This window comes from Amblyomma americanum, chromosome 9, assembly GCF_052857255.1.
Source record: "Amblyomma americanum isolate KBUSLIRL-KWMA chromosome 9, ASM5285725v1, whole genome shotgun sequence".
Classification (NCBI taxonomy): domain Eukaryota; kingdom Metazoa; phylum Arthropoda; class Arachnida; order Ixodida; family Ixodidae; genus Amblyomma; species Amblyomma americanum.
Window position 1 is genome coordinate 3,904,196 of NC_135505.1, and position 21,277 is coordinate 3,925,472.

Genomic DNA, 21,277 nt, shown 5'->3' on the forward strand with positions numbered 1-21,277 from the left:
TGTTTCTGGACACTGCGCCGAAAAGTGACCCGGCTTCTGGCACGTATAACACACGCGCGCTTGCCTCCTCTCGAACCGCTTTCTGCGTTCGGCTTCGGCTGCCGCCGTCTCCTTACGTTCGGTCGGACTGCTTTCACTCGCATCCGCACTACGCGTGTCCCCCCTTGCTCTCATGGGTGTGAACTTCGGCCTCTCAGACTTGGAGCCAAATTCACCCTTTTGACCGTCCTCAGCTCCGCGAGCCCGACGCGTCACAAACTCCTCGGCTAGCTCGGCGGCTTTAGCCACTGTACTAACGTCTGGCCTATCCAAGACCCAGTACCGCACGTTCTCAGGTAACCGACTATAAAACTGTTCCAGCCCGAAACACTGCAGAATTTTCTCGTGGTCACCAAACGCTTTCTCTTCTTTGAGCCACTCCTGCATGTTTGACATAAGCCTGTAGGCAAACTCTGTATATGACTCATTTCTGCCTTTTTCATTTTCCCGAAACTTCCGACGGAACGCCTCCGCTGACAGCCTGTACTTTTTTAGCAGACTTGATTTCACTTGGTCGAAATCCTCTGCCTCCTCTCTCTTCAAGCGAGCGACTACGTCGGCCGCCTCGCCGGGTAACAAAGTGAGCAAGCGCTGTGGCCACGTTTCCCGAGAGAACCCCTGCTTCTCGCACGTTCGCTCAAAGTTAACCAGGAACAAACCAATGTCCTCTCCAAGCTTAAACGGCCGCATCAGGTCAGTCATTTTGAACGATACCCGTTCTCCTGCACCGTGTGCCTGACTTCCATTACGAGCGCGTTCCATCTCTACCTCGAGACGCTTCATTTCCAAAGCGCGCTCTTCTTTCTCTTTTTGCTCTTTACGTTCGCGCTCGTCTTTCTCTTTTTGCTCTTTACGTTCGCGCTCCTCTTTTTGCTCTTTACGTTCGCGCTCGTCTTTCTCTTTTTGCTCTTTACGTTCGCGCTCCTCTTTTTGCTCCCTCTCCTCTATGGTCTCAAGGCATTCCGACAGCTCGTCATCCTCAGCCTCCAACTCAAGAATAGCCCTTAGCAGTTCTGGTTTTCTGAGTTTGTCTGAGACATCCAGACCCAACTCTCTTGCAAGCTCCAGCAATTTCGGTTTGCGCAACGACTTCAAATCCATGGCTGCTCCGAATGCTGCTTTCTCTACTGCCTACTATTGTCTTGCCGCAAACTAACCCGGCAGCAACGACAACCACAATTACCAGCTCTGTTTCTGACACTAACAAAAGCCTGGCAAAACTCAGAAGAAGAAAGTCCCGCACTCACCAAACCTCGCAGCCAAGAATTCAGCGCAGTCGTTCCGCTGCAGGCAACCAGTCATCACACAGGGCTCGTTGCACTGCTCCCGGATGGTCGTTGTGCTGCTCAGCATACAGTTGACCGCATATCTTCGCTGCTGGCCTCCGTTGTCGCGATCTCACCGCTGGCAACCAGTTGTTGCAAAATGGGTTGCAAGCCCCAAGGGTAGCGTTGGCCTGGCGGCCTGGGGCAAAGCTGGAAACATCCGAAGGTCCCGGCAAAGGATGAGTCGACTGGCAACAGAACAACTTGTTTATTCTGGCATCGCAAAAGAGCAGCCGGTCAGGGCGACCACGTTACTCGAAGGAAGAAATCGAAGTCTCTCCTTGGCGTCCGGCGCAGCTGTCTTTTTATACCCTCGGAGACGAGGGCAAGAAGGAACGGCTTGGGATGAGTCGCACAAGACGGCGACGCACGGACATGTCCAGACGTGACGGGCGCGTCCGCCGGGCCGGCGCCGGTCAGACCTCCTCGCCTCCCAGTTGGGGAGCTCCTCTCCCCGGCTGCCGCGCTTTGACAAGCGTGGGCACCAACATGCACACACACACACACGCACGCACGACGACACGTGGCACTGAAACCTGCCTGGACGCGCTTGGCGGGAGGCGTTGCGGCCGCGATGAACGAAGCCGCGGCGTCCGTTGCATCCGCGCCGGCTATACCGCGCGTCGTAGGCGAGACGTAACAGTGGTCTTTCACGTTTACAAGCTCATTTCTTATCTTGCTTGTTGGGACATGTGCAACATGGACGCCGTGCTTGCGGAACATTCCCGCCAGCGCCTCGCTGATCCCCGGTACATACGGGATAGCGGCTCGTTTCGGTGCGTTAGCTCTTTCGTCTTCTCGGGCAGCAGGCTCACCTGATGCAGCCACTCTTTGCGTGTTCCGAATGAAGAAAAGCGGGTAGCCGTTTCTTTTCAAATCTTTTTCCACGGTCTTCATTTCGTGGTTTACGGCGTCGTCTTCACTGCATACTTCCCTGGCACGGTTGATTAGAGATGCCACCACTGACCGCTTATGACTGACAGGGTGTGCTGAATTGAAATTTAGGTACCTTCCGGAATGCATCGGTTTCCGGTGGACGCGAAAACTAAGACCTGTTGGAGTACGTGTTACCACGGTGTCGAGGAACGGAAGGCAGCCGTCAGTCTCTTCCTCAACAGTGAAGTTGATTGAGGGCTCAACGGCATTAAGGTGATCGAGGAAAGTGCGGGTGTGCTTCCGGTCTATGACGCAGAAGCAGTCGTCCACATACCTAAAAAATACTTTTGGTCGCGGTTGGAAGGTGGCCAAAGCTTTGCTCTCGATAGCTTCCATAGCGTTGTTAGCCGCTGTGACCGAGATGGCTGCCCCCATTGCTGTGCCAAAGGTCTGCTGGTAGAAGTTGCCGCTGTACGTAAAATATGTGTTGGTGAGACAGAATTGCAAGAGTTGGCAAAGTTCCGCTGCTTCGAACGGTGTCCGATCCTGCCACGAGGTGTCATTCTCGAGACGTTGCTTACATGTCTCAACTGCGAGATCAACAGGCACGCTTGTAAAAAGCGAGCAGACGCTGAAAGAAACGATCTCATCTGTGTCTTCCAGGGCGACCTCTTTGATCTTGTTGATGAAGTCGGATGAATTCTTGATGCCTGTGCCTGTCTTGCCCACCAGCGGTGAGAGAACGCCATGAAGGTACTGTGACAACGAGTATAAAGGAGACTTTCTAAAATCCACTATTGGGCGCAGGGGAATCCCTGGTTTATGCACCTTTGGTAGTCCGTATATGGCGGGCGCTGAGCCGTTGACAACGAGTATAAAGGAGACTTTCTATGCACAAACGGCTCAGCGCCCGCCATATACGGACTACCAAAGGTGCATAAACCAGGGATTCCCCTGCGCCCAATAGTGGATTTTAGAAAGTCTCCTTTATACTCGTTGTCACAGTACCTTCATGGCGTTCTCTCACCGCTGGTGGGCAAGACAGGCACAGGCATCAAGAATTCATCCGACTTCATCAACAAGATCAAAGAGGTCGCCCTGGAAGACACAGATGAGATCGTTTCTTTCAACGTCTGCTCGCTTTTTACAAGCGTGCCTGTTGATCTCGCAGTTGAGACATGTAAGCAACGTCTCGAGAATGACACCTCGTGGCAGGATCGGACACCGTTCGAAGCAGCGGAACTTTGTCAACTCTTGCAATTCTGTCTCACCAACACATATTTTACGTACAGCGGCAACTTCTACCAGCAGACCTTTGGCACAGCAATGGGGGCAGCCATCTAGGTCACAGCGGCTAACATCGCTATGGAAGCCATCGAGAGCAAAGCTTTGGCCACCTTCCAACCGCGACCAAAAGTATTTTTTAGGTATGTGGACGACTGCTTCTGCGTCATAGACCGGAAGCACACCCGCACTTTCCTCGATCACCTTAATGCCGTTGAGCCCTCAATCAACTTCACTGTTGAGGAAGAGACTGACGGCTGCCTTCCGTTCCTCGACACCGTGGTAACACGTACTCCAACAGGTCTTAGTTTTCGCGTCCACCGGAAACCGATGCATTCCGGAAGGTACCTAAATTTCAATTCAGCACACCCTGTCAGTCATAAGCGGTCAGTGGTGGCATCTCTAATCAACCGTGCCAGGGAAGTATGCAGTGAAGACGACGCCGTAAACCACGAAATGAAGACCGTGGAAAAAGATTTGAAAAGAAACGGCTACCCGCTTTTCTTCATTCGGAACACGCAAAGAGTGGCTGCATCAGGTGAGCCTGCTGCCCGAGAAGACGAAAGAGCTAACGCACCGAAACGAGCCGCTATCCCGTATGTACCGCGGATCAGCGAGGCGCTGGCGCGGATGTTCCGCAAGCACGGCGTCCATGTTGCACATGTCCCAACAAGCAAGATAAGAAATGAGCTTGTAAACGTGAAAGACCACCTCCCTCGTGCCAGTTTTCCCGGCGTGGTTTCCAAGATTGCCTGCGCCGACTGTTCATCAGTTTACATAGGGGAAACGAAAGACTTCAAGAGACGCCTGAAAGAACATCAGTACGATGTACGAAAAGGAAAAGTGACAACGAACGCAATCGCGGAGCATGCGCAAGAGACTGGTCACGAAATTAACTGGGATGAAGCAGATATAGTGACAAGGAAAAAAAATGTATCAGCCCGCCGAAATCTCGAGTCATTAATCATCCAGACTACGCCCAACACAATAAATAAGAATGACGGCACGTTGCACTCTATCTACGCGAAATGCCTCAAAACGATAGTAACCGCTACAAAAAGCCCGGGACGTCCAGCTGGTTGCTCATTGTGAACAAGGGAGCCGTAGCGCTCCCGAAACGTAATTTTTTGTTGACCTTGGTCAGTGACCAGTGAACCTCATCGAGGGATAGAGTAGAAGAGACCTTCAATGTCCACTGAGAATGCCGAGTTAGCTCTTAACACTTCTTGCTGAAGTTCCTCAATGAGTGCGACAGAGTTCTTCATCCCGAAAGGGTCTTCAGGTATCAGACTGTTCAGATGGCGCTGGAGGGAACTACCGACCACCTTTTGCCACGAACCCTCTTCTGAAATGATGACCCTCAACTGTACCGACGGCTTATGTGTCTTGGCTGTGAAGAACACTTTCAGGGTATTCTCGGAGCATTTCTGGACTGATTTGCGCACATGGTCGAAATTCAATTCCTCAAGGAGCTTTTCTGCAGTGGATTTCACTTTTGTCGGCTTTTTCCGTGTGCGCATAAAATGCTTTTCCTTGGCTTCAGCGGGTTTTTCGTTAAACCTCCCCGTGGGCTGCACCACAAAAAGGCCTTTCGTGTCAGACCGTAGTAGAGCCAACTCCGAGTCACGGAAAAACTTTACCACCTTGCGGAGGCCTTGCTCCTTTCTTGAGCCTACTTCGTTCCCTTGCTTCCGAAGGCAGTCGATACCCTCGGACAAACACCTCTCTATTTCGTGGGCAGGAGACAAGTTCGAGACGCCCCTCACAACCGCCAGAAGTTCGTGTTTCCTCACATCAGGCACCAAACTGTACTTGGTACACTTGGACAGCAGCGCTTCGACGTTCTGTGGACACGCTGCGCAATCAATGTACGCCACAGGCGCTGGGTTCGGTGGTCTCTTCTTCTTTCTAGGTAGCCTCACGCGACATGGGTTCCAGTGGCACTCGGCGAGGCGTGCTACAAGCCATGAGTCCTGGTAGCGTCTCTCTTCAGCTCATCCTGCAGCGCCAGAAGTCGTCACAGCTCTGAGCCAATCACGCAAGTTCCTAACCTGCTTCCAGCATACCGACTTGAGGATTCGGCATATTCGTCTCCAGTGGCTCGTCGATGGCTCCAGTAAGCCGAACAGTCCAATCACGTCAGGTGGAGGGACACTGTTTTTGATGCAGTACATCAGGTAGCGCGCACTGCAGGTTGTCAAAGCTATGGCACTGATGCACACATTGGCATGATTACTCAGAGATTGACATAAAATGAAAGAGCCAACAGTAGAAGAAAAGCACTGAATCAAAGCTGAATGGTGGGCCAGTTGGTATGACGTGTCGAAGAATAGTTTTTACCAGCCAAAAAAAGACGAGGGACAAGAAGAGAACTTATACAGGACGAGGCTGGACTAACAACTGACATCTTTATTGTGCACATTCCTTCGAGTAACCGTCACGCATGCGTCAAGCCAGAATAGATAATATACGTTTAATCGCTCATGAAGTCAATCTCTTTCGTTGTCCGCCCAGTCGACGGGGTTATACGGAGGTCGTGGGTTCCGATCCCACCGGCGGCATAGTTGTTTTTTCTGCTGCTTCATAAGTAAATTTCTTTAAGTGAAAGGTTAGTCTAAGCATTATTCTCCCAATGATCGGGTCTACAAATAAAAAATAGAAACATTTCCCTATGCACCTTGGTTTCGGTGACCGTTGGCTTCCTTCATGTTTGTCAAACGTGCTCCTCATTTCATTTGCCTTGTCTGTTAACAGCTTAACAAGGGTCGCGGTTCTGGCAGTCTTGATGCCATAAGGGGGTTCTCGCACAGTTTCCGCCCCTCGCCGTTAGATGACGTTCCACGTCACACTCACGGTATTACAGGATGTGCTACGTCCGCCGCAAAGGACGAGTGCGGCGCTGGTGAAAACTCGAGGTTCGCTTACACGCAAAACATAAATACCCACGAAAGCAGCAGATTGGACAGCCGTCGCCGTAGCTCAGTTGGTAGAGCAACGGGTGCGATATTCGGAGGTCGTGGGTTCGGATCCCACCGGCGCCATAGTTGTTTCTTCTGCTGCTTTATAAGTAATCTTCTAAAGGCGATAGATTAATCTAAGTATTATTATCCCACTGATTAGCACTACACTAGAGAAAAATTTTAAAAAAAATTCCCCTATGCACCTTGGTTTCGGTGACTGTTGGCTCCCTTCATAAGTGTGTCAAAACGAGTCCCTCATTTCCCTTCCTTCTCCACCGTTTATCACACGGACCGACCGCATCCCGACGCCGCAAGGCTTCACCTCGTGACATTTTCCCCAAGTGGGCTTTCTCGCATATCACTCGTGCTGCGAACAAGATGGCCGATGGCCCGCTTCGAGCATTCGCAAACGCGAAATCGAGCTTTTTTTTTTAGTCCTTCGGTAATACGTTAAATATTTAATGCCCACATCGAAAGAATGCGTCCTGTCGCCTTCATAACTCTCCGAGCGTGACTTCCGCCATCCCGTTTTGTAAACTACGCTATGCGGGAAAGCCTACTTGCGGAATGCCGCGGGAGCATCGTGAAGGGGTGCGTCGAGTAGTCACAATAGGGCAAGCGATACTGTGAAAATCTCGCCTATTGCATGGTGCATTGTAACCCGCACACCTCTTTAGCGGGCGTAACGGCAGGCGTGGCAACAATCGGAAGGCCACTGTCTCTAGGGCAAAAAAAAATATAGCCTGGCTGCGTAGTTTCGGTTTCTGAGCTTCACCGCGGCAACTTCAAATGTCGGCCCGCGCATTCGCCGATAGTCCAATCCCTGCTCCGCGCGTCTTATTTATTTTTCCTTTTTAGAAACCGCCTCGCCTCTCCGACGCCAGTGCGTGTTCCCCGGCCCCTTGCTTGCATTTGTGTTGTTCTTCCAGCACTCCAAAACGGGTGGCTCGTCACGGGCTTACAGGTATTAGCGCGGTGGAGCAGCCTCATAAGGTCTTACTGCATCTTCAGCATTTACGGCAGCATTTTTTTTTCGCAGTGGGGGGGAGGCAATTTTATTAACAGAGGCCTTCGGATGAGCCGGGCATTTCTTCCGTTCCCTTGAACTCCGAATGAATGAGGTTTAATAGTCATTATGTTATTTTTTGTTGCCAGTCTTGTCATTTTATGGATTTTCTTTTCGATGACCTCATTATAGTTTGGATACTGTTATGCTGTCTAATCAAGTAGTACACATTTCTATGCACATTACGTTTTTTTATATGGTACTGAGGCAGTCTTGTTTTCTTTATTTTAGTTGCAAAGAACATAGACTATTTTGAAAAAAAATAAGGACCACAACGTTCGCTTGCTCATCGTTTTCTGAATTTTTTTTGTACTGAACAGATATTCGATTCGATATTCGAAGACATTTTTTCTTCATATTCGTAAATAGATTCGTATTCGAAAATTTCAGTATTAGCACACCCCTAATATGTATATATCAGCCAAGGGTTAAAAAAAAAAAGAGAGATTTGAGGTAGGCCAGGAAACCACTTACATACACCTACCAACCGGGTTGCGCATCAGAGGAAGTTTTTGTTTTGAAATTAATTCGCAATTAAGATATTTTTTTTCTAAATGCGCAAATATTGAGTTTGGAGAAGAAAATGTGAGTAGCAAAGTTGCAGAGCACCTTCAGAAACCCCCATTTCATTTATTCGCGATAAAGTAAGCCTCGCGTGTATCTTTTTTTCCGAGCTCCAAAGAAAGCCCGCGAAATAGAAAAAAAAAGTCACGCGATTAGTGCATTCGCGCGCGGCAATTGTGCTGCTCTCAATCCTGGCTTGAGTGACCGAAATCAGCTGCTGGCATGGCGCTTCGACTCCATTGCTCCGCCAGGCCGATATGTCGACGGAGGTTGCGACGCCCGTGCGAGCCCTCTGCCAGCGTGAGGGTGCAACCACCGTCGTTATATCGGCCTGCCGTAGCTATGGGGTCGAAGCGCCATGCCAGCATATATATATATATATATATATATATATATATATATATATATATATATATATATATATATATATATATATATATATATATATATATATATATATATATATATATATATATATATATATATATATATATATATATATATATATATATATATATATAAAATATAAAATCACCAAAAATTGAAGAAACATAACAGGATTTAATTCACTACGTTTCGGCTGGAGGACCAGCCTTTTTCGAGTGTAGTACAGCGTTTGAAACACGCAGTTTTTATAGAGTATGCGCGAGGTACAATTTTACAAGTTTACAGCAAAGCACGAGTTCAAAACACTAGGGGGGGGGGGGGGGGAGGGAAGAGACCAGGAAGAACGTTTTAACAGAGGAAGAGAGAGAGTCGGTGACAATCTAAGAAGGGGTCTCCTAACCTGAATGCAGGTGTTCCCAAAGAGACGAAATTTTTTTTAATAACAAAAGAATAAAAAGATTAAGGTGATAAAAATATAAAAAAGGGGGAGATTCTTTCCCGCCACCTCTGGGCTGCCTTGGAAAGGCCCTGGAGGTGTCGCTCCTCTCAGCATTTTGGTGACAAGCGTGAATGGCTCGACCCCTGTACAAGGAGGAAGCTACATTCCAGAGAAACTGGTAGGGGGGGGGGGGGGGGGGGGGAGGAGGGGGAGTAAAGAGGAATGCAAACGAGGCCTCTAATAAAGAAAAAAAGAGGAAAAAGGAAAAAAGAAAGAAGGTAGTGAAAAAAGGAAAGAAGAGCAGTTGTACAAGGCTTGGTAATAGTACAAGGCTTGGTAATATGCATTCAGAGAAGGGTGGTGGCAACACGAGAGAATACAAAATAGGACATTAAAAAAAGGGGGGGGGGGGAATTCTTTTCCACCATCTCAGGGCTGCCTCGGAAAGGGCGTGAAGGGCGCATTTTGGTGACAAGCGCGAAGGGCTTGACCCCTGTACATGTAGAAGGCAACACTCCAGAGGAACTGGTAGGGGGGAAGGGAGGGGGGTAAAGAGGGATGCCAACGAGGCCTCTAAAAAAAGAAGAGAAACAAAGAGAAAACAAAACAAAACACAAAGCCAAAAAGAACAAGAAAAAAGAAAGAAAATTAGAGGAAAAAAGGAAAGAAGAGCCATTGTACAAGACTTGGAAATATCCATTCAGACAAGGGTTGTGGCAACACGAGAGAAATAAAAAAATACAAGTTCCTAATCAATCCTTAGAAGGGCACTCCATACACACGCATACAGATACAGACAAAAGACGAGGCTAACAATAAATCCAACACCAGAAACGAACTGCAGTGAGTCGCAAGTACAATCTACCGCAAGACAAATGACCATTCAGAGTAAACAATGTAATGGTCACCACGGCAGTTCATCAATGTATGAAGCGAAGACCGACATGACAGCAAAAAAATGAGGGGGGATAACAGCAAATGGTAGACAATATAATCCAATGCGCGACAATACAAGATTAGAATAATAATAAAGAGGGGAAAGAAAATATCAGTAAATGTGGGACAATGCAAGTGAAAAAAATGGGACAATGCAAGTGAAAAAAGGAAAACACCTCGGAAACTATGCTTGTTATGCATGCTGCCGCCCGTTTTATGAGTCTGGGATAATTATTTGGGATCGTCTGGGATAATTATTATTCTAAGAGTCTGGGATAACTATTGTTACATCTATTGAGTGTGTAAGCATAATAGCCGGCCTACTGTTTCGTTAATGCCGCTCGAGACTGTTACATTTGTGAATCAGGTACGATTCACAGCTCCCGCGGTCATAATTTGTTTTGAACCCCGATTGGAGTACATATAGCTGTAAAGTTATCGAATGGGTGCCGCGTTGTAACCGCGAAGCTTTCCGCCTCAACACCACGCTGCGCAAGCACTGCCAGCGCACAAGAGGAGTCTTTTACGTGAACCATGGACATGGAGTGGCTTTCCACCTGCACGAGTAATGGCCGCAGATGGCCTGCATCCCAGTTTTGAAGATGTGGCCATAATAGCGGGTCACCTCCAGCAGATCCTGCTCCGGAAATCTACTAGAAGGGCACAAGCAACGTGGTCTGACCATGCCCACGGCATTCCCAAAACACCCAGACCGCCACCGACGCAGTATCCATCCACTGCGACACCTGAGCCAAAGCCGCGCTACTTCCCTGCGGAGCTACAAGGACGTCGTCGAAAATTCATCCAAGAACTGACTATCTGCTAAAGACCAAGGTGAACTGATTGAAACTTCTGTATCGAAAAAGTTTTTAACATTAAGAAAGTTTGTAGAAAAAAGAGCTAGATACGAACATCATGTTAAAACCTTAGACCTGTATAGCCATGCAAATATCATTCCGAAAGGCATGAGAATATATTTAAAACCAGCCACATCGGACTTATCGCTTCCTCTAAAAACCCATTGGCAGAAAATACTTCAGAAAGCATCAAGAGAACTAATGGTTATTGTAATCCAACATGATAAGTCTTGTCTGGACGCTTTGAGGCTCAAGGAAGCTCAGCTACGCAAAGACGATCATCTGACCGATAAGGAAACTGCACTTGTAGAGCTATTTCTAAACAAGAAACAGCGTTCACTCCTAACTCAGAAAGAGAGGAAGTTCCTTCGGGATGGGGTTCCTCTGCAGCTCCATTCGTCAGAATCAGAAATTTGTCAGCTCCATTCAACCGGTAGTCCAACCTCTGCATCAGATATAAGAATCAGTTCACCCAATTCAGGCTCATGTCAATCAACCTTAAAAGTCACCAAATCTACACCAAACAATGTTGTTAATTTTTCGTCAGTAACTTTGTCACACGATGAGTGCATGGTGCTTTCCAAGGGCCTCAACTTTTGCCCCACCAGCGGTATAATTAATGAACTTCAACTTTACAAAGATCTGGATAATTTCTCCCGAAATCTTAGACTGAGAGAATACTACCACGGTCGCCTCCAAAAATTAGATCCTGGTCCAAAACTTCGACAGGACTTGTCGGGCTAGTTGGTTGATCATAATGCAAAAAAGACGAACTGCGCAACAAGAACACGGACGAAAGGGAGGCAGACACACACTAACGCAGACTTACAACTTTACTAAAGGAAGGAATACAAGGCAAATATATATAGCGATCCCCCACGCACTTCAAATCTGATCAATATGGCACGTGACAATCTGCCCAGGCGATAAACAGACCACACAAGAACCAACCGCTTACAAGATAATCTTATACCGGGCCGGCCCTTTCTATGAAAACAAAAAGCAAAGGAACGCTTAGCGACAGTGCACACTTGAGAATTACGCGTTCTGCAAAGTAAGGAAATTCATAACAAAAACCACACCACTGTAGCCATCTGATCCCACTGAAGCTCGAACCGCTTACAAGCGCAGGTGCTGACACCAAAACCAAGAGACGAAGCACTCCCCCTTTTGAAAGCAAACAAAACGGGAAACAAAAAACAACCACATCGGTCATCGTCAAAAACAAAAAACAGTGAAAAAAAAAGGCGCCAGGTCAAAAAGGTGAAAAAACAAAACAACCATGAATCAGCTCAAGAAGCTACGTCACAAAAACAGTGAAAATAGGCACCGAGTCATTTAAAAAACAAAAAGATGAACGACAGGACAACAGTTTAAGACAACAACGGTTTTAAAAAAGGGGGGTGAATGAAATCCAAAGCGTAGGAAAAACATCTCAAACCATGACAGAACCGAAACAAAACTGAGATCGCTAATCAAATGAACAACGAAAGCATCAAACGCAATCAGGAGGCACTGCTCAATCACTAGGGCACAAACAGGCCACTAGGCTACACATGCCCCCGCAAAAACGAAAATTCTTTGGATGATAAGGAAATGGAAGCCTTGCTAACACAGTTGTCCGTAGTGCCGATGTAAAATGTTTCGACGACGAGACGCTCCCATTTGTCATTCAATCTGGCCAGAAATTCGGTCTTTTCGAACCATGGTACACAGTCCCGTTGCTTCATTTTTGTGCAGTCCGCACAATGCTTAGCCAAAAACCCTCCATCGTTGTTTGCCACGCTCAACCGGTGCTCCCTTGCTCTTTCATTAAAGCATCTGCCGGTTTGGCCTATGTAGACTTTTCCGCAACTAAGGGGAATGCGGTAAACAACGCCGGAAACGCAATCTTTGAACTTCCTTAGATGTTTGATTTTGCAAGGGGTCTTCTTAGTGTTCTTCATCATCACGCACACCTTGGACAGTCTGCATGGAGCCGAGAAGACAACGTTGACGCCTCGTTTTCTCGCCACTTTCCTGATGTTGTGCGAGAATTTGTGGATGTATGGAATCACATGGGCCTTCTTTTGCTCGGCGTCTTCTTTGTCATTGCGTTCTCTCTTAATTTTTTGAAGCACATTTTCACACACACTCGAAATGACGTGCGGAGGGTATCCAGCTGCTTGCAAACGCTGAAGCTGGTACTGGAAGCTCTCTTGGACTTTGTGGTCACAAGTCTTTTTCAGAGCCGACTCAACACATAGGGAAATGATGCCTCGCTTGACCAACTTCGAATGGGCACTAGTGTAGGGAAGCAAAGCCTTTTTGGACCTGGGTTTGAAGGACCAGCACAAACGCTGTTTCTCAAAGTGCAGATCTAAATCCAGGAACTGAAGATGACCATCAAGCGGTAGCTCACTGGTAAACCGGAGCCCGAAAGATTCAGATGAAAATGCCGAGAGGATCTTTGAGGCCAAATCCTGAAGATTGCCGTCCCCCGGTGGGGTCAGGAAGACCAGGTAGTCATCGACGTACCTGCACACGCGTGTGACAGTCATCCCTCGCAGTTTGTCTTGAAGACGTCGGTCAAAGGATGACAGAAAAATGTCGCTTAAGGCTGGAGCTATGCTCGAACCTATACAAATGCCTGCTTTTTGAATATGATAACTCTCATTGAAGTGGATGACGGAAGACTTTAGATAGAAATCTATAAGTTCCAAGAAGTTGCCAGTGTTGAGGCCAACTGAGTTCCGGAACTTCATCTCTCCGTGAAGCTCCACGCATTCTCTGATGGCAGCGAACAGTCCTTCGTGCGGAATGGAATACTACATGTCCTCAATGTCGACGGAAAAAGCCGTCGTGGAAGTTGGTAGCCCTTTTCCCATCAGCTCAACGACTTCTTTGGAGCTTCTAACGAGGAACGGGTCATTGCCTAATAACACATTCAAATGTATCTGCAGGAAGTTCCCAAGCTTCCTCTGCCAGCAGTTCCTGTCCGACACGATTAGTCGAAAGGGGCAACCAATTTTATGCGTTTTTCCAGTGAAAAACACTTCAAGGGTTCCGGCATCCTCGTTTTTCACGGCCTTTCACGGTTTTTCACGGCCTCGTTTGAAGCTCCAAAGAAGTCGTTGAGCTGATAGGAAAAGGGCTACCAACATCTTTCGGGCTCCGGTTTACCAGTGAGCTACCGCTTGGTGGTCATCTTCAGTTCCTGGATTTAGATCTGCACTTTGAGAAACAGCGTTTGTGCTGGTCCTTCAAACCCAGGTCCAAAAAGGCTTTGCTCCCCTACACTAGTGCCCATTCGAAGTTGGTCAAGCGAGGCATCATTTCCCTATGTGTTGAGTCGGCCCTGAAAAAGACTTGTGACCACAAAGTCCAAGAGAGCTTCCAGTACCAGCTTCAGCGTTTGCAAGCAGCTGGATACCCTCCGCACGTCATTTCGAGTGTGTGTGAAAATGTGCTTCAAAAAATTAAGAGAGAACGCAATGACAAAGAAGACGCCGAGCAAAAGAAGGCCCATGTAATTCCATACATCCACAAATTCTCGCACAGCATCAAGAAAGAGGCGAGAAAAGGAGGCGTCAACGTTGTCTTCTCGGCTCCATGCAGACTGTCCAAGGTGTGCGTGATGATGAAGAACACTAAGAAGACCCCTTGCAAAATCAAACATCTAAGGAAGTTCAAAGATTGCGTTTCCGGCGTTGTTTACCGCATTCCTCTTAGTTGCGGAAAAGTCTACATAGGCCAAACCGGCAGATGCTTTAATGAAAGAGCAAGGGAGCACCGGTTGAGCGTGGCAAACAACGATGGAGGGTTTTTGGCTAAGCATTGTGCGGACTGCACAAAAATGAAGCAACGGGACTGTGTACCATGGTTCGAAAAGACGGAATTTCTGGCCAGATTGAATAACAAATGGGAGCGTCTCGTCGTCGAAACATTTTACATCGGCACTACGGACAACTGTGTTAGCAAGGCTTCCATTTCCTTATCATCCAAAGAATTTTCGTTTTTGCGGGGGCATGTGTAGCCTAGTGGCCTGTTTGTGCCCTAGTGATTGAGCAGTGCCTCCTGATTGCGTTTGATGCTTTCGTTGTTCATTTGATTAGCGATCTCAGTTTTGTTTCGGTTCTGTCATGGTTTGAGATGTTTTTCCTACGCTTTGGATTTCATTCACCCCCCTTTTTTAAAACCGTTGTTGTCTTAAACTGTTGTCCTGTCGTTCATCTTTTTGTTTTTTAAATGACTCGGTGCCTATTTTCACTGTTTTTGTGACGTAGCTTCTTGAGCTGATTCATGGTTGTTTTGTTTTTTTACCTTTTTGACCTGGTGCCTTTTTTTTCACTGTTTTTTTGTTTTTGACGATGACCGATGTGGTTGTTTTTTGTTTCCCGTTTTGTTTGCTTTCAAAAGGGGGTGTGCTTCGTCTCTTGGTTTTGGTGTCAGCACCTGCGCTTGTAAGCGGTTCGAGCTTCAGTGGTATCAGATGGCTACAGTGATGTGGTTTTTGTTATGAATTTCCTTACTTTGCAGAACGCGTAATTCTCAAGTGTGCACTGTCGCTAAGCGTTCCTTTGCTTTTTGTTTTCATAGAAAGGGCCGGCCCGGTATAAGATTATCTTGTAAGCGGTTGGTTCTTGTGTGGTCTGTTTATCGCCTGGGCAGATTGTCACGTGCCATATTGATCAGATTTGAAGTGCGTGGGGGATCGCTATATATATTTGCCTTGTATTCCTTCCTTTAGTAAAGTTGTAAGTCTGCGTTAGTGTGTGTCTGCCTCCCTTTCGTCCGTGTTCTTGTTGCGCAGTTCGTCTTTTTTGCAAAACTTCGATCTATTACTCATTGGACCCCACCTGCGCAGCGCGATAAGTGTCTAGATTTATATATAAAGGCAGTGCAAAAGGATATCCTTTCCGAATTTCAAAAACGGCGCTCTTATCGCCCTAATCTCACAATGCTTGAACGCAATGCATTGCAGGCTCTCAGCAGCCGATCTGACATCGTAATAAAACCAGCGGATAAAGGTGGCGCCATCGCAGTTATGAATGAAAAGGATTACCTTGATGAGGCCCAAAGGCAATTAAGTGATTCCTCATTTTACAAGGCTCTCCCTACTGATCCCACGCCAGAGTATAATAAGAAAGTTTCAGAATCTCTTTTAGGTTTGGCAAAAAAGAAGAAAATTGAGGACAAGATCAAAAAAGCTCTAACTCCGTTACATTCAAGTCCAGGACGTTTTTATCTTCTTCCAAAGATTCATAAAGAAAACAATCCGGGAAGACCGATTGTCTCTGGAATTGGAACCGTTACAGAAAACATCTTGAGTTATGTCGACAGCTTCATCAAGGATATCCCTCCCTTATATCCTTCCTATGTTAAGGACACCACCCATTTTTTGAGTGAAATTCTCGACTTAGTCATTCCAGATGATTCCCTAGTAGTGACCCTGGATGTCGCTTCACTGTACACCAATATACCGCATGCTGATGGCATCAACGCAGTCGTCTATGCTTATGAGCGCTTAGAATCTAAGCAACCGGTTGACCGCAGCACACTTGCAGAGATGTTAAAACTGATACTTGAGTTAAATAACTTCGAGTTTAATGGCCAGCACTACGTGCAAATAAGTGGAACGTCAATGGGAACCAAAATTTGACCAAATTACGCTAATATATTCATGGCTGTGCTTGAGACGAAATTCCTCAACAACTTTCCTTTTAAACCAATATTTTACAGAAGATTCATCGATGACATATTTATGGTCTGGACACACGGTGAAGAAAAACTCACTAAGTTTATTTCGGACTTCAACAGCACTCATCCTAACATTTCGTTTTCCTCGTCGCATTCAGCCTCGACAATGAATTTTCTTGACGCGTCCAGGTGACCATCACGTAGAACAAACTTGAGACAACAGTCTACAGAAAACCCACCGACCGTCACCAGTACATACACTACCAGAGCAGTCACACTCGCCATTGTAAAACATCCATCGCTTACAGTCAGTCCCTACGCTTCCGTAGGATTTGCTCTAAAGAAGGCGACATTGAATCAAACTGCGAGCAACTCCGTGTGGACCTAGCACGACAGAGGCACCCATTGTCAGTTATCGACGATTCAGTCAAGAAAGCTTCAAAGCATGACCGGCGCGAACTCATAAAGGCAAAAAGCAGCCACGCCGGGACTATCACGTCAATGTGGTCCTTACCCATTCGGCTTCAATGCCCGATGTTAGCACAATTCTTAAAAAACACCACAACATCCTACAACAGAGTGAAAAGATGAAAGAAGTTATCCCTGATCCCCCACGTGTTGTGTATAGGCGCGCAAGGAACATCCGCGATATGATAACATCGTCTACAATCGGCAACCGTAGCTTCAGAGGATCCGCGCCATGCAATAAACCTAGGTGCAAACTCTGTCCGATGATGACAACAACAACCAGTGCTAAAAGCACAGCGTCATCCTTCTCATTTACGATAAAAGGTAACTTTTCATGCGACAGCGCTAATGTTGTCTACCTCCTGGAATGTGGCACCTGTAAAGCTCAGTACGTAGGGCAGACAGTTACACCGTTCAGAATTCGCATCAACAACCACAGATCACATGTGCGGACACAGCCAAATCTCCCACTTTCAAAACACTTCAACAACCTTCGGCACCCATTCGATAACTTTAAAGCTATTGTACTCCAATCGGGGTTCAAAACAAATTATGACCGCGAGAGCTGTGAATCGTACCTGATTCACAAATTTAACACAGTCTCGAGCGGCATTAACGAAACAGTAGGCCGGCTATCATGCTTACACACTCAATAGATGTAACAAATAGTTATCCCAGGCTCCTAGAATAATAATTATCCCAGACTATCCCAAATAATTATCCCAGACTCATAAAACGGGCAACAGCATGCATAACAAGCATAGCTTCCGAGGTGTTTTCCTTTTTTCACTTGCATTGTCCCCATTTTTTTTCACTTGCATTGTCCCACATTTACTGCTATTTTCTTTCCCCTTTTTATATTATTCTAATCTTGTATTGTCGCGCATTGTATTATATTGTCACCCATTTGCTGTTATCCCCCCTCATTTTTTTGCTGTCATGTCGGTCTTCGCTTCATACATTGTTGAACTGCCATGGTGACCATTACATTGTTTACTCTGAATGGTCATTTGTCTTGCGGTAGATTGTACTTCCGACTCATTGCAGTTCGTTTCTGGTGTTGGATTTATTGTCAGCCTCGTCTTTTGTCTGTATCTATATGCGTGTGTGCGGAGTGCCCTTCTAAGGATTGATTAGGAACTTGTATTTTTTTATTTCTCTCGTGTTGCCACAACCCATGTCTGAATGGATATTTCCAAGACTTGTACAATGGCTCTTCTTTCCCTTTTTCCTCTAATTTTCTTTCTTTTTCTTATTCTTTTTGTCTTTGTGTTTTGTTTCTTTTTTTCTCTTCTTTTTTTAGAGGCCTCGTTGGCATTCCTCTTTACCCCCCTCCCTTCCCCCCTACCAGTTCCTCTGGAATGTTGCCTTCTACATGTACAAGGGTCAAGCCCTTCACGCTTGTCACCAAAATGCGCCCTTCACGCCTTTCCGAGGCAGCCCTGAGATGGTGGAAAAGAATTCCCCCCCCCCCCCTTTTTTTTAATGTCCTATTTTGTATTCTCTCGTGTTGCCACCACCCTTCTCTGAATGCATATTACCAAGCCTTGTACAACTGCTCTTCTTTCCTTTTTTCTCTACTTTCTTTCTTTTTTCCTTTTTCCTCTTTTTTTCTTTATTAGAGGCCTCGTTTGCATTCCTCTTTACTCCCCCTCCTCCCCCCCCCCCTACCAGTTTCTCTGGAATGTAGCTTCCTCCTTGTACAGGGGTCGAGCCATTCACGCTTGTCACCAAAATGCTGAGAGGAGCGACACCTCCAGGGCCTTTCCAAGGCAGCCCTGAGGTTGTGGGAAAGAATCTCCCCTTTTATATTTTTATTATCTTAATCTTTTTATTCTTTTGTTATTAAAAAAAAAATTTCGTCTCCTTGGGAACACTTGCATTCAGGTTAGGACACCCCTTCTTAGATTGTCACCGACTCTCTCTCTTCCTCTGTTAAAACGTTCTTCCTGGTCTCTTCCCTCCCCCCCCCCCTAGTGTTTTGAACTCGTGCTTTGCTATAAACTTGTAAAATTGTACCTCGCGCATACTCTATAAAAACTGCGTGTTTCAAACGCTGTACTACACTCGGAAAAGGCTGGTCCTCCAGTTGAAACGTCGTGAATTAAATCGTGTTATGTTTCTTCAATTTTTGGTGATTTTATATTATATTGACCAAATCAGCCGCCAGAAATAACTTTATATATATATATATATATATATGCCCCTGATCCTGCACTTAATCCCTAGTTGTCATCTATCACTTGTCCGTGCTTTCTCGTTCACTATGTCCTCTCATGTGCGCTATATTATATTCTTTTCAAGTATAAACCACGAACATGTACAAACTTATTCTCTTGTGAAGAGCATTTTTGATTGCCTTCATTTTTTCTTTTCTTAAATATTATCAACTTGCTGTCATTTTCCAATGACACACTGTGCAATTACATCTATCGCTGCATCTATATGTGGCCAATGGGTACTTCATGAGGTGTACGATATAAAACAAAAACGGGGCTAAAAATGACGCACCGGCTTTTCCTGTAGTAAATTGTAATGTCGTCGATGGTTTTCGGAATTTTCAGGATCTACTGATTTAGAGGAGACAGCTTTATTCTTTTTTCATCGGGATGCACAATACTGCCCAGCACTCTTGTCAGAAAATGTGTTGGTTGTTCCATTTTTGCCATCTCATCACAAGCGACAAAAACCTTCAGCAGTCTGCTGTCGCCATTTCCAGAAATTTGGCCCTGGTATTCAGTCTCAAAGTGCCTCCATGGACCTTGACACGTCGTCCGAGGTCTGCTGGGCACAACTTGGAGAGGCCAGCCGAAAAGCCACATATCACACACAATGAAATCAAGAGTTGGACGAAAACTCGTTTGGTCGGGGTGAATATAATACGTGACATTGCAGACCCCGACCACAACATCGAAAAGAATACACAAAAGACGTGAACAAGGCTCCCACATGGGAGCCGAAACGTCTTTTGTGTATTCTTTTCTATGTTGTGGTCGGCGTCTGCAATGTCACGTTTTATATCACGCACAAGCACAGACAGGCTGCTGTGGGTTCATCTTGAGAAGCAGCTCGTCCGCCGCAGTGGACGAGGTTACGCTCAAGCTTAGGTTACATGCAGCACAGATACCCGAAAGTAGAACATTGAACAAGAAGCGTAAAGGATTGGGCAAGTTGTGTGCTTGTGGCACTTGTGTGTGTTTGTACTCTCCTGCTGTCCTGTCACATTGATCCGCGCCATTATTCCGTTGAACATTGAACAGCCGCCTCAGTAGCTCAGTTGATCGAGAAATTCGGAGGTCGTCGCCTAGGGATCCCACCGGCTGCATGTGGTTGCTTCTGTTCAACTTTCTAATCAATTATCTTTTAACCGTAAAGTAATTACTCTTAATTTCTCATTGTTAAACGCAAGTATAAAGAAAGAAAGCCTTTGCTTTCCTTGGTTTCAGTCAGTGAGTGTTGGCTTTCATCACTTTCTGTATTTATTCCTCCTTGCAGCATCATATGTACCGGCGTGCACCTTCGGCATTGGGCAGAAGGCCAAGCTGGTCTTTGGTCATGATGTCAACCTTCTTCGTTTCTTCACCACCTGTGGCCTTCAAGAGGGATACCAGCCTTTCTGTGTGTAAGGGCCTTTCTCTGCGCCTGCAGAAGCATGTGTTTTACGATGAAGGGAAAAAGCTTCGTTAAACGAGGAGCATCAGTTGGAGTACACATACAGAGCGCGCAGAGCACAATCGGACATGGTATGATGCGACCAAGAGCTGTGCACATTGCGCGAGGGCATCATCGCGCAATCCAATGTCTTCAAAAGAGGTGCGAGTTTATTCGGTAGAATCGCTGGGGTCGTATTGACCCCTGTGCCTTTTTCCTATTGGTCAAACATCCCACTAGGTCTAGGCTACTGCCATTATCTTTTTTCCGACGTCGAAGTGCATCATAATCAAGCTTTGCGAATCTGAGAACTGCTGGTAATGTGCCAGCGACACGGTGACGCACCTACCTGCACAGAATCAAATGCTGCGTCACTGGCCTCTGCCTGTGCCGCATCGAGCATTCTAGACCTCGATTCCCAACTTGCCTCTAAATGTTTAAAGTCCAAGTTTCTAAGTTCAACAAAAATAGTAATAAAGTGCGCACAGCTGTACTGATTCGTGTAATTTGTTGTTTATACCAGGCAGTGTTCAAAAACCATCAGACATCACCGATTCTTCATGTGAAACACAAGGAAATGCATTATGCCAATGTAGCAGCCAGCATGACTTCACTTACAAAGGCCGTGAAGCGTGAATCATATGTGAAGTGTAAAATTTCCAAAATTGCGTCTTTTAGTGCACTACTTTGAACAAATCATGCGCGAACAAGGGCAGTGAAGCACGAACAGCAAACTGTGAAGGTCG

The 21,277-nt window shown here is 46.4% G+C and overlaps 1 protein-coding gene across 1 annotated transcript in view; it reads left to right on the forward strand.

Moving 5' to 3' along the window:
• RyR (Ryanodine receptor) overlaps positions 1-21,277 on the forward strand; it is a 1,185,515-nt gene that overhangs the window by 321,632 nt on the left and 842,606 nt on the right. The window contains 1 exon segment of the mRNA XM_077638630.1: positions 20,376-20,502. Within this exon segment, the coding sequence (XP_077494756.1) occupies positions 20,376-20,502 (127 nt within the window).